At 40.4% G+C, this 14,340-nt stretch overlaps 1 protein-coding gene across 3 annotated transcripts in view; it reads left to right on the top strand.

Moving 5' to 3' along the window:
- Positions 1 to 14,340, top strand: part of STAG1 (STAG1 cohesin complex component) — a 205,713-nt gene that overhangs the window by 160,064 nt on the left and 31,309 nt on the right. For all 3 annotated transcript variants that reach the window (XM_075157939.1, XM_075157937.1, XM_075157938.1), the window contains exons 20-22: positions 1,407 to 1,477; positions 7,501 to 7,588; positions 9,175 to 9,255. In XM_075157939.1, coding sequence (XP_075014040.1) covers positions 1,407 to 1,477; positions 7,501 to 7,588; positions 9,175 to 9,255 — 240 coding nt within the window. The remainder of the gene's footprint in view (positions 1 to 1,406; positions 1,478 to 7,500; positions 7,589 to 9,174; positions 9,256 to 14,340) is intronic.

The raw sequence follows: 14,340 nt of genomic DNA, 5'->3' as shown, positions 1-14,340 counted from the left end.
AATCAGGTGAGAGCAACGAGATGCTGGGATTCATAAATGACTTCCCACCAGTCTTCTCAGGAGAAATGAACTAGGGGAGAAAAACATTTTCCTGCAATTTTCCTTTATTAGTAACAGCTGTTGAATCAGGAAGCCAGTAACTGCTCATACCCACTCCATTTCCCTCCACTTCTCTTTGCAGGCGGCTTCTCTTCATGCAGTACTCCAGTGCGAAAAGCCCTGGAGGATGCACTGAGACTACTGGGCAGAGAACAAAGACTGGGCTTATGAAGGAACATGGGCCAGTGATACCAAAATTCTTCTGATGTATCCCCTTCCTTTACCCAGCTTGGGAAGGAGTAGAGAAATGCAAGCAAGGGCTTATGATCTTTGTGTATATTCACTTGCATGAGAGAGGGATGAGGAGTGAGGATTTTAATAAGTTTATTTCATAGTTTTAAAGAGATTTTAAGTTAAAAAATGTGCATACTTGTACCCAAGCAAGTATCCCACTGCTTTATGGCTTCCCACTATGTTGATAATGAGAGAAACATTGATTGACAATTGCATATGAAGGCAGGAAAATGTCTTAGTTGTTAGGCTTTTAGACAGGAAAAAAAAAAGATCAAAATGAAATGGAGAAGAATTCTTGTAAGTGGGTTTCCTGTTTCAGAAAGTTGCTGGAAAAATTAAGTTCTGGAAGTACCTTATTTCCACTTGTTTCACTAAGAGAATTTGCTGTTCAGTTTGCATAAAATATTAGGATAATGATATTTTTAAATGCCAGAAAGAAAAAATTAAATTTAAAGGAAAAGTTTTGATTGAATTGTGCAGTATTTATTCTTGGACTGTTGTTTCCCCAGATCTGTAAAAAATCTAAATTAAAAAACCCCCTTCCATCCAGTTCTGAATGTATGTCAGTCTGTGCACATAATGTGATTGTCATGCATTGCGGTGTGTAACACAGCGAACAGCAATGAAGGATATGAAAAGAAAGAAATTTTCCCACTGATCATTTTAAAAAAACTTGCTGTTGACATCTGCAGGTTTCTGGCGTGGAGCAAGGCAAGCATTTGTTCTTGTAGCATGTTCATCAGCTGATGGTTAGACTGTGGTTCAGTCCTTTTTGTAAGATAAGGTAGAACTCAGATTTTATTCTTGGCAATGATTTTTATTGCGAGACAATACTGGTTTGAGTATTAGTACAGTGATACTGCTGAATATTGTCAGATGATCTTGCTTATTTCCTAGTGCTATGCAGTGGTTATTTAAATATTATCATTATGGAATCTAGATAAAAGTCATTGGAAAATTTGGAGTCGGTTTTGGTGTCCCCATAAACCCTGAAAGGAATCTGCTCCTCCCCGTGCAGTGATGTACTCTGCTGGATTGCTGAACTCTCTTCATGGATTTCCTTTCATTTTCAGGGAGAAGAAGCTGATGATGATGACATATACAATGTGCTCTCCACATTAAAGAGGTTAACCTCTTTTCACAAGTAGGTGATTTTTTTCCCTCAAAAATTTACTGTTAATTTTATCGTTTCAGCGAGTGTCAGTTGATGTCTAGCATTAAGAAATGAGAAAATATATGGCCTGAAATACGAAATAGAGATTAATGAATGATTAGTGGCATTTCTCAGTATAACTGTTTGGATTGATCTGGGTCCTTGCTTAGTTAATGCTATTACTTTTACAGATTTGATTTGCAAGTGGCATACCATCTCTTACACGAAATTCATTTACACCTATGAGAGTTTTACTAGAAGTCATACTCCCCTGCACGACAGACAGTCAGTGCACAAGGGACTTATCTCCGGCACCAGTGGATGCAGGCCAAATCTTTGCTTTGAGCCTCAGCTTAGGAAAGCCCTGGAGGAAGTTGTTTCTCTCGGTTTCTCAATGCCTTTGAGGTATTTCTCCTCAAAATTATGGAAATAAGTAGTAGTAGTAATAATAATAATTAATAGTTTATGATGAGAGCCTGGAAGATGCATTCTCTTCCTGCAGAAATGCCAGGAATAGTTTCTAGTTGAACTGTTGGCAAAGTCTAACTGTGTGAATTGCACAGAAACTCCTTCGCTAAGCATGAACCAGCCCAGCGGAACCAGGCAGCAGCTTTTCAGGGTCCAGCTGCTCTCAGTTAGACCTACGGGCACCCTCATAACTTGTAGAGCAACCTGGAAAATTTCACTGGAACTGTGAATTTTGGAGCATAACACAAAGACGTAATCTTCCCCTCCTATCAACTGTAGGATGTGATTGCTCGTGGTCAGCATGTAAGAAAGCTTCATATGCAGATGGCCAAGTGCCACAAATCATTTCTTCCTTACCACAAGATGCGAAAGGACTTTGCTTCTGCCACCTCTTTTATACCAATTGTTTTTAGTGATTTCATTTCTCTTTTCTTTCTGTGCTTAGTCTTCACTTATCCTGAATTCTGCATTGGATCATTGTATGAAATGGTTCTGCAATATCTACTCTTTGTTTCCATTCAACAAGAGTCCCACCGAGATCATTAAATCGTTACTAATTTCCGTAGTGCAGCAGGCTGACACATGTGCAAATTAGGTTTTCAGTCTCCCTGGTAACACGCTGGAGCCACTTCTGCCTTTCCTGAGAGGACTGGTGAAAGCTGTAGTTCACATCCAAGAAGGAAACAAAAATCTTAAGGCTCCCATATATATTTTTTCCTTTAGGGTTCCAAAACTCAAGAGACAATTCAGACTATAAAGAAAGCTTTGTAGAATGACACACAAATCAGGGTCGGGGACGTCTACCTTCACCTTCAAAAAAAGGAAAGAGAAAAGAATCAAATCTAAAGAGCTGAAGAGCAGCTGTGTATCATTTCTCAGCTGATTTGTTATTTATGATTATAGTTCAATGGGAATTTCTAATTAATATCTGCTTCCGTATAAAGAAGTAATGAAATCTTTTCATTACTCTACTGATTGTTATGTCTGATGTGATTTCTTTATGAAAGGAAACGATCATACCATCTGAAACGGAATTTTTAGCTACGAGGTTAGGATCTTCAGTTGAAAACTTGCATCAAGCGTTCTCATCTCAAAGAACAGTGGCTGTTGTCTGATAATGTCATTGTCTGTCATCAACTGGGAGCCAAAAGAAATTAAATCAATGGAAGAAGTTGAAATTGCAGGCTAACAACTGATACCTTTCACATCATCTAATAGTGCACTGCTAAAGTAGTTGCTGAGGCTTCGAAAAGAAGGAAGTCCCTCTCTTCTTCCAGTGAGAGAAATTCCACTCTGCGTTATCTGCACTTGTGTTTTCTTGGTAGTTGCTGCTTCTTCATATTCTAGGAAAAAGAAGCCCAGCAAGTTGAAAAAAATATGGTAGGGGATTATCAGAAAAACCTTCGAGACCAAAAAGCTTCTATATTGAGATTTCCCAAGCCGAAGCTAATCCTCTTTCTGAGAGGGTCACAGCAAGAAAAGGCTCACAGCATGCTTTTTAATTCATGTCTTTTCATCAAACAAGGATATCAATATTCCAATACAAATGAAATTCATCTTTACAATGTTTCCTTCCAAGTTTTCAGAATAGAATATTAAGTTTTTTTGAGGTCTTCTGAATAGAATACCTGGAGTATGTACTTGGGCTTCTTCTTTGCCAGGGTCTCACTGATATTTATAGCAGTTTTTTCTGTCCTTAAGTACATGGACACAATTTTTCTACACTGACTCCAGCCAAATTCAGCTGAGCTTTCACACGTAACACGTCAGTGCTGTAGCAGTTTGTATGCTGCAAAATATCAGCATTTCACGAAGTTGATGAAAGGTCTAGAGCACAAGTCAGGAGCGGCTGAGGGAACTGGGGGTGTTTAGCCTGGAGAAGAGGAGGCTGAGGGGAGACCTCATCGCGCTCTACAACTCCCGGAAAGGAGGTTGTAGCGAGGTGGGGGTCGGTCTCTTCTCCCAAGTAACAGCGATAGGACGAGAGGAAATGGCCTCAAGTTGCGCCAGGGGAGGTTTAGACTGGACATTAGGAGAAATTTCTTTACTGAAAGAGTGGTCAGGCCTTGGACCAGGCTGCCCAGGGAAGTGGTGGAGTCACCATCCCTGGAAGTATTTAAAGGACGTGTAGATGAGGCGCTTAGGGACATGGTGTTGTGGTGGACTTGGCAGTGCTACGTTAACAGTTGGACTTGATGATCTTGGAGGTCTTTTCCAACCTAAACAGGTCTATGATTCTATGATTCTTATTTAATTACTTCAGTTAATTCAATGCAAGACACATGAATTTGAAAAATCATCTCCATTAGTCTGGATGTGCCCTTTGATGCTGTCTTGTATATAGAATATTGCTTAACATATAGAAATCAGGATTGTTGGTATCACTGTCCAGTAGTCCTCAAATATGATACTGACTTCATAAGCCTGCAGTGGCCATAGTAACTCTCCACATACGCATCATGTTTTTATCAGTATAAGCATGATCAGTCAGGACACTTTCAAGATAGGTAAATTCATGGTCAGACCAGCAGATCTTCTCTTCCTGTTATAGAAACCCTTTGCTTAACCTTTTCTCCAGTAGTTGACCAATTCATCCTTCAGACTAAGGTACTCAGAAGTTTGTTATATCCAGAAGAAGTAGAAATGATGGTAAATGAAACCTCAGTAGAGAAATTAGGCTGTATCTAGCATAGCTGTTCAAAGCCCAACGTACAGCTTCTATCACTTTGTGCTTTTTTAAAAAGAGAAGCAGTTTTGTGGATGGAGAGATCACCTCTTCTAAAAGGAAGTTTTCTAAGCTGCTGCTTTCCATGCTTTCAGAAACACTGTGGAACTGGTACCTTTACTTCATCTGACTACTTTCTGGCAGAAACATGCCCCAGCAGGGATGAGAAGAAACCTTTGATGAAATGTTGGGCCTTGTTTTCTATAATCCATGAAGACTCTCTGACATGGAAGGGACTAAGGGAAAATTCTGTGTGAATTTTCATTCTAGGGGCCTCTGTGTCAATCTGAACCTCTGTGGACAATTGTATTGTGTCCAAGGTACCTTTATAACTATCGTTTTCATAGAATCATAGAACAATTTGGGTTGGAAGGGACCTTTAAAGATCATGTAGTTCGATGCCCCTGCCGTGGGCAGGGACATCTTCAACCAGATCAGGCTGCTCAGAGCCCCGTCCAACCTGACCTTGAATGTTCCCAGGGATGGGGCATCTACCACCTCTCTGGGAAACCTGTGCCAGTGTTTCACCACCCTCATTGTAAAAAATCTCTTCCTTATATCTAGTCTGAATCTACCTCTTTTAGTTTAAAACCATTCCCTCTTATCCTATCACAACAGGCCCTGCTAAAAAGTCTGTCCCCATCTTTCTTACAAACCCCCTTTAAGTACTGAAAGGCCGCAATAAGGTCTCCCCGAAGCCTTCTCTTCTCCAGGCTGAACAACCCCAACTCTCTCAGCCTTTCCTCACAGCAGAGCTGTTCCATCCCCCTGATCATTTTGGTGGCCTCCTCTGGACCCGCTCCAACAGGTCCATGTCCTGTGCTGAGGGCTCCAGAGCTGGACGCAGCACTGCAGGGGGGGTCTCACCAGAGTGGAGCAGAGGGGCAGAGGGTTTTGGTTGCTAAGTAGTTCAAAAGAGACAAAAGCATACCAGAATGTGCCTAAATTTAATGTGGAGACTCTTCTTTAAGCAAGTTTATACTGAAGAACCCTATGCAACTTGTATATAGTTAGAATTTTTCAGCTTTGGAAGGTGAAAAGCTCTTCCAGAGATGCGCTGTCAGGCCAAGCTCCGAGGAAGGAGCTGAGGTGCCCCCAGCTGTCAAGGCACCGGGGCATGTCCCCTGTGACGGCTGCCTGGCATGCGGGGCTCCAAAACGAAAAGGCAGAAATGAGACAGTTTTCCCTTTCGTATTCTCTGTAGGATAATCTATGCTGATATCTGCCGCTGCACACCAAGGAGATTTTACTGCTTTAATTACAGCGCTGTAATTAAGGAGGTACAACTCAGCCTTGCTAGCAACCCTGTGATTTGCTGAAGCAGCATCTATGTGCTTAATATCACTAGTCAGAGGCAGTTCTCTGACAACCTATAATTTATCTATGAAGCACTTTATACTTTGAAGACCATCCAGAATCTAAGGCAGGGGGAGTATTTTTACATTTTTGTTTCCTTTTTTTAAAGTTTTCCTATTGTTCTATTCATGGATTTGAATTAGAAGTCAAGATGCGCCTTGGCTTAATGACACAACCCTAGAGTGCATACTTCACTTGCTCTCAGCACAAGGGCATTAATATTTATGTTTTCTGTGAAACTTTTATCGGTGAGGTTTTCCAGGGCTAACACGCTCCAGACTGGGAAGTATTTCGCACTAGGGGTTTCAACAGGATCTAGACATTCCCAGTCTTGAGTTCAACCTCTGTCCATATCAGAACTAGAGAACTATTCTTTTTGGCTGAGCACAGTAGTTAATTTTTTAAACAAAGTCAGGCAGCTCCGAAGCAGGGCAGATGCAAAGGGGTGGGAAAAGTGAGCATACCTTGGTGATCAAGGTGCTGGGATGAAAGGGAGCCAGGGGCAAGAGACTGCTTTATCTAACTTAGAATTGCCAATTCAGTCTCAGTATCCCTTCTTCCAGGTGAGTATTTTAATCACCAAGTTGCTGATTATTCTGAGGTGGCTTGCTCTTTGATAAACATATTATAAATTGTTTCAAATTATCTCAGTTAAATTCCACTGCAGAAAAATGTGTTAAACCTATGTTTTTTTGTGAGAGAGAATTTTTGTCTTTCAGGCAACCTGATGTTTTGTAATTTCTTCTGTATTTCTCAGTTCTGTATTAAAAAAGCTATATCATAAGCTGTTGAGGTCTGTAAGGCTGTAGAATATATGTTGCTAATCGCATTTGTATTCCTCTCACTGGCGAATCAGGTTGGTACACCTGAAATGTGAAACAATGAATGGGGGGGTGGCAACCGCCATCTCTGTCTCATATACATGTATATCATGCTGTCTTGCTTTTAAAGATTTCAGGATATTTAACATCTAGTAATAATGTATATTATTTTTCTCTAAGTGATACGGCAGAAAAATATGTAACTTTATTTTGCTTAAAGCCATTTTTCATTCAGTATATATTGCCAGTTTGGCCATAGTTTCTGCTGCAGTGCCAGAGAAGTGCCTTCTGGAGTTCTGTCAATGTTTAGAACCAAAGAGGAAAGATGATTTAGAGGCAACACTGAGAAGGAGCTTGTAGCTCCACTTAAGTAACCTTTAAAGATGTATGGTATGCAGAGAGTTTATCTTCTCCCTACAAAAATCCCATGTAGTAAAACATTTTTCCTCAATTATCAGAAGGCCTAACTTCTGCTTTTAGCATGGTGTGAACTAATTGTGCAGCTGCTTTGCCAGCAGGCTGTATTGTCTCAGCTTTGCAAAAATACCAAACTGCTCACTGAGCTGCCAGGTCAACTACAGTCTCGCTGTGATGTGGAGTTTTGAGGAACACAACTAATCCCTCTTTATTACCTCTCGTTCTAGTGCTCATGATCTCACAAAATGGGATCTGTTCAGTAACTGCTACAGATTACTAAGAACTGGAATTGAACACGGAGCTATGCCAGAACAGGTACGGTTAGTAACACCTGCATTGCATCGTATTCAAAGTTTTAAAGCGTCTAGTTATAGAGAAGTTCAAAAATCTAATGCACTAGACTTCAGTTATTTAGGAAAAACAAGGAGTTTTGAATGAGATTTATATTGTAGTGAGGCACTGTCCTGTGAAAAATCTTGGATTCTGTGATTTTTGAGCTACTTGCCTCACCTTTCTCATCTGTAAAGTAACGAATAACTAATGTTCCTGGCTGTGAAAAGCAATGCATAAATCATGATGTCTACACATCTGTAGACCTTGGCTGCAATTAGAATTATCACAAATGCTTATTATGCATGGAAGGTAAGGTGGAAGCTTATGAAAACCAGGAGACCAGAAGAACGTTTTGCAGGGATACTGGCCAGCCTTTCCGGTGGAGTTCTTTTAGTGGACACATCTTGGACTTTGTTTCCTCCTAGTTTGGTTTTAGTCTTCTCATGGATGAGCACAGGGACCATTTCAGATTCTCCCAGGATTCCAGTTTAAACTGCAGACTGCCTGCTCTGGTATTTCAGGACATTTTAAGCTATAATTTGATTTCAATTAGAAACCAGTTGTTAATTCTAGCCCAACTTCATTTAGAAAAAAAAAATCTCATGAAATTCTGTAAAATTATTTTCTAAAAAGGACCATATGGAGGACGTGTTGCCACACGGCATGTGGAAGTCATGGCTTTAAGCTGTGGGACCTTCTGCTCTCTCTGCAGTTGCTACTTAATGCTGGAATTGTGCTACCTGGAGGGACGGGGCCAGCAGATTAAAAACTGTCCATGCAACCACCAGCCATCTTCAGTTTAGTTTCTGGGTTTGACAGTGATATGGCTCTCCAAATACTTCTGTAGGATCTTAGGAAAAAAGTTCTGAAATCTGAACTCTCCTCAGTATTTCTTCCCCCAGTCCACTAGAAGGAGTTCACTGAAAAGGAATGGTTTGGCCTTCAGTGATATCTTTCAAAAAAGTATTTTGTGAAGTGATTAGAGCTGTTATAAACTTGATTTATTCTGCACAGAACCACAAACTGTTGGAAGCATCTTCAAGCCAAAAAGATTTTGAAATTTTTAGCACCTAATATAGATTTGAAATTTTAAAAAGACACCATGAATGCTTTTATGGGCAACATAAATACAAGCCTCGTCTTCTCTATGAGAAAATTTGTATTTTCTCCCTTTTTTTAGAAATTGGGCTACAATGGAACAAATTTCCAGACTGTTTTACTAGTGAAGTCAGATTGAGAGGTATATAACAGATGCTTTGGAACTGAGATAAGTAGATGTTGGGTTGTACTTCTATCATGCTGTGACATCAGCTCTTGCTGTACTCTAACGTACAGTTTTTGTTCTGTTTCCCAGCATTCACACAGTATTTTTTTCACCTGTAGTAGGCTGGTTTCTTATTGCACCAAACTGACTAAGGAAAAACATAATATCCTTGAAAACAAAAAGTGCTACCGAAGAGCTGCTCCTATTTCTTCTCCTCAAAATGCATTGTAAATTTTACATACACCTGACTGATATGCTTGATATTTCCAGTGTGCTGGGATTCTTTCTGTTCCCTCTGTTACAGATAGTTGTTCAGGCACTGCAGTGTTCCCATTACTCTATTCTCTGGCAGCTGGTGAAGATCACTGAAGGCTCCCCTTCCAAAGTAAGTAGACGTTTGACCATACAGATTTTACTGAAGAAACACAACTTGCCTAAAAAGGCATTAGGCCTGATTCTCTGTAACTCTACCCACTGTACAGTCATTTTGTGTCGTTGTGAAACAGATATAAAATGTTGGTGTTTTGATTTATTCAATATTTCAAGATCTGTTTAACATCATGCATATGTCTAAATAAGCTTTACAAACAGTGGAAGCTTGCCTTTATCAGGATTTGATACTGGCTGATTTTTATATTTGTATTGTTGAAGATACTTAATGCACTTTGTTGTGAGTACAGCAGTTTGCATGAATGGATAAGTAACGTTGACAGTGCTTACCTTATAGTTGTAAGCAATACTGTTGATCTGTACACCACAGATAGCCTAATATTTAAGTGTATTTACCTTGCTTACCTTTTACTTACATCTTTTATGTTGCTAAACATAAATGTAAGGTTACTAGCAGTGACGATTACTAATAAAAAGTAAGTGCACGCAAGTGTAATGCAGTAAGGACAATGTTACACGTAACTTGTTTATTACACTTAGCTTTTCGAGGACATTTCCTTAGCTCTTTTCTCAGACAGAGGCCAGCATCCTGTCTTTTTATGGCTTTTTCAAAAGTAATACATCAAATTAAAATCGTATGACAACGGAAGTAGTAAGTGTACTTTCCCATCAGCATCAAAAAGATGCTATGCTAATAAAATAAACGTTTTATGCACATAAAATGATAAAAATACATTGTAAACTCTTTGACTTTTTTTGAGTACTGACATATATTGACATTTAAAAATAGCTACTAGAAAAAAAGAATAATTGGTATTCTTTATTCTGGCTTTTGTTCCCATTTTCCCCTCTCAGCTTCTTTAGCTTCTTTCTTTTAGGATGAGAGGAAATGGCCTCAAGTTGCACCAAGGGAGGTTTAGACTGGACATTAGGAGAAATGTCTTTACTGAAAGAGTGGTCAGGCCTTGGACCAGGCTGCCCAGGGAAGTGGTGGAGTCACCATTCCTGGAAGTATTTAAAAGCCGTGTAGATGAGGCGCTTAGGGACATGGTGTAGTGGGCATGGTGTGTTGGGTTGACGGTTGGACTCGATGATCTTAGAGGTCTTTTCCAACCTTAATGATTCTATGATTCTCTTCATGCTGGTAGTATATAATATTACATCTTGACTCCTTATAACTGAGAAAACTGAATACATCCCATTTGTTTTGAATGAACTCAGAATCTCATCACAATAAAGCATCTGAAGTCCTCCTGGCTAGCAGCATTGTTATCCTTAGGGAGAAACTTCACTTTGACAGAGGGAGCTAAGTAACTACAAGTAAATCCAGGAGGCCCTACACTGCTTCAACACTTAAGTCCATAAAACCAACACACCGAATCTCATTCTAATGCTTCCCTCGTAAGGAAAACTGGACCTACTGGTCAGTGCGTGCCCTGGGTGTGAGAAACCAAGCAACCCGAGCACTGAGAGCAGGTGCACTTAGAGCACCTGGTTGACTATCCAAGCCTGGGCGCCGTCTTCAACACCTTTACTCAATTTTTCCCTGTCTGCTCTTGACTATTGGGTTTTGCTCGGTGTCTTACCCACTCCTGAAGATGCCTGTGCCCTCTGCTCTCCTCTTTGTGGGCCCCTTGAGCAGCAATGCTCGGGCTTGCCTTGCTCTGGGTGCAAATGCTGAGACACAGAGCCTTTGGCAAGATTCTCATCTCCCCTCACTGCATTTCTCCATTTTTTCAAACTAAATTGCAGTAAATTGCTGCAGTACAACATCGATGGTGCAGAGTGATAGCTGTCAGCATTGCTGGAAAAAAGTTTCAGGTTTTCTTGTGTCTAAATTATAGTTACCATAAACTACAGCTAGCGAGTAACATACACAGCGTCTATCTGCGTAGGACCTGGTCAGAGGCTTTGCATTTTGGTGTCAAAGTATTAATGTGGACTGTTGTTTGCAATATTACCATGATGGTCCAGTTAAACTGAAAGAGAAAAAGACCTTTATTTATTTCAGTGACTGGGTTTTTCTTGCAGACAAGCTTAGTGCAATTGTATGGCTTTGCCTACTTTTTCAAAATAGGATACATTTATATGAGACGAATGCAGAACAGCCTTGATCTTTCGTGTATTTCTAATACTATTCTGATTCATATTAGTCATACTGTAGTTCATAGGAATTGAAAGAACTATGAAAGCTCCACGGACCATTCAAAGTACGAGTCAATTCTGCTTCTGGAATCCCCAGTGAAAATCATAATTACTCTAACCTAGAGAGCTGTTTTTAACTTACTGTTTGGGGTTTCACCCCACCCCCTGCAAAAATAACGAGTTTTCTGCATGCTTAGTTCAAGAGGAGCACTGCATTAATGCCCTTCAGCTCTTCGTACCTGGCCAGCAACCTCAGCTCTGCTCACAACAGAAACGGTGTAAAGAGAAATCCACAAACCTGATGTGGTTGTAGCATTTTGTTCTGTGTGGTTTTTTTTCTATCAAACTTTCCATTTTAGTTTGTCACTGTGAAAATAAATCTGATCTGCACTATATCTGTCGTTTAATCCATTAGGAGATCATTTTGCCCATGGTTGTTTTATAAGCCATGATTTAAGCTTATAAATTAGCAGACATTGAAGGGGATCACTTCTGAAGTATGATATATGGGAAGACAAAGGCATTAACACGAGCATCTCAGAATGAAAAATAGTGTATTTCCTAAGCATTTTTTTAAGTATTCAGGCTTTTACAGGAAGATTTCTGACACAGTATTTTAATGTGTAGGTCCATCCAGCTTTCTAGCGTTACTTTGCTGTAGCTGTAATGTTCTAAGACAGAGGGAGGTGATGGTTTGTAGGCTGAAGTGGTATCTTTAGCAGACCAATGGATATAGCTGTAAAAATTAGAGAGGCTTTTGGACATACAAGCCTTTCAGGTTTGAAATAAAAGCAGAAGATTACAAAGCAAAATACAAGCTGAGAACAATTGCTTGGTTTCTGTTTAGATACAGATCAGGTGAACTGCTTCTGAAAGAAAAGGAAAAGGTCATTGGTACCTATAGGGGGGTGGGAGCAGGGGGAGGCGAGGTGGTCAGACAGTTACTAGGGGGGAAGAGATGGTGGGGAAGAGAAGGAAGATGAAAGATGAAAAGGTTAATGGGAAGAAGGGAATTTATAATATGTCATAAAACTAATCCTGAGTCCTTGTTTTTCTGTATCCAGTATCCAGTAGATTTATCAATTTTTGTTCCCAGGCTCGTGTTTAGAAGATGATTTTTTAGATTTCCCCTGAGCATCCGGGCTGAGATGGAGGGATTGATTTGTAAGAAATGTTCATCTGCTGCCAGCTGGGTCATTTGTGTGAGTTCATGCTGGCAAATAGTAGCTGTTCTGTTTCACCTACTTAGTTACCGTGTAGGCATTCAGTGCACAGGATAAAGTATATTAGCATTTTGGAATTAAGTACAGGATTCAAGGCTGTTAATGTTTCTGTGGGAGGAAGTATTTAGTTTGGTAATAGTGGGCATATATTGGCAAGTTTTACATTACTTTATCAGGTATGTTCTGCATCCATTAGGTGTACATTTTATTGCACGGAGTTTGCGGGCGGGATGGGTGGTTCTGGTAAGATTTCTTTCAAAGTGAGTTGTTCTTTGAGTAGAGTTCAAAATTGCTTAATAATTTTGTGTATTGGTTCTAGGGTAGAGTCATACATGACAGCCAGGAGTATACAATTGGGAACGGAATCTTTTTGGAATGAAGTTATTCTTTATCTGGTGTTCAGATGGCTCTTCCAAAAATACAGCCTCTCTCCTAAGAGGATTGCCCTTGTTTGGAAACTGTCCTGGGCATTATGCCCAAGCCCAGGGCACATCTATTGCTTTCTGAGGGACACTTATATTACAGCTGTAATGTTTTGGATTATGGCTGACTACATGAGGCTAGGTGTGTCGGTCTACAGGCTTTATATGCATAGCAGGGAAAAACTGTTTGACTCTTGTGGCTTAAATCAAATTAGAATCAAGTCAGCTCATTGATTTATTAACAACACTTGATTGACTTGCAGTCAGTGCAACACATCTCCAGGATAAGTATTAGCTATACAGCAGGTAAACCAGAATACTAGGCACTTTTATAATGCTAATGAATGCCTGCAAATTTCAAACTACTCTTCTGTAACTGTTCACAAATTACTCTAATCCCCTCCCCAAGACACACGCAATTTAGAGTTACACCCCCGTTCTCACAGGAAACGTGAGGTACGTTGCCCTTCTTTTGGGAGCATGAGATCCCCTGCTTATATGTGGCTGCTGTTGGACATGTGGGTGCTCCAGGTTCATGTGCACTCCACAGTCACATCCACGCGCTTGAGGTGTCGGTTCCCGCGCGTTGCGCCCCGTATTGACAGTCCTTCAGCTGGATGCGGGCTATTTACGGCTTCCAGCGGAGAGGATGTGCCACCGGTCACAGGCCTGGGGTGTCTGACTTGGTTTGACTGCTGCTCTGTTCCACCACAAGATTCCTCTCCATGATCGCAACTTTTCATGCTGCTTTTATACTTCTTTTCTGAAAGGACAAATTGATTACTAAAAGAAAGGTTGCAGCAGGTAAGGATGAAATGCGTAAGCCTTGAAATATCCATAGTCTAATGCTCTCATCTTTGGTTGTCGTCTTGTACGTGTTCAGAGGGGGTTGAGGCCATGACTGTGTGGGCTGTCGGTAAGCGGACTAGTGACAACCAGCACAGTATTAGGGGGAAAGTGTACCACTGTGTAGTTTGTGGGAGCAATCTGTTGTAGCCTAGAGAAAAAGTGTTCTTCACATGAAAAGGAGTTTAAGGATGGTTTCAAAGGAAGCTGGTAGTTTCTCAGCAAGAGTTCTCTTGTCTGTAGATCTTGGGGAGCAAGTACAGTCTTGAGGGAGGAGACTTGGGGATTATACAGTTGTTGTTTCCATATAGATTTCTTCATGTATTCAATAAACCAGGTGCCTGGGACCATTATACTATGCACTGTACATGTATGTAATGAAAAGGAAATATTTGCAGAAGAATAGAGTCCAAAATCTTAGAACAGTAAAAAAAAAAAGCATGA

This window comes from Calonectris borealis, chromosome 9 (assembly GCF_964195595.1).
Source record: "Calonectris borealis chromosome 9, bCalBor7.hap1.2, whole genome shotgun sequence".
Classification (NCBI taxonomy): Eukaryota; Metazoa; Chordata; class Aves; order Procellariiformes; family Procellariidae; genus Calonectris; species Calonectris borealis.
Note: the sequence above shows the minus strand (reverse complement) of the source record. Positions and strands in the feature narration are given on the sequence as shown.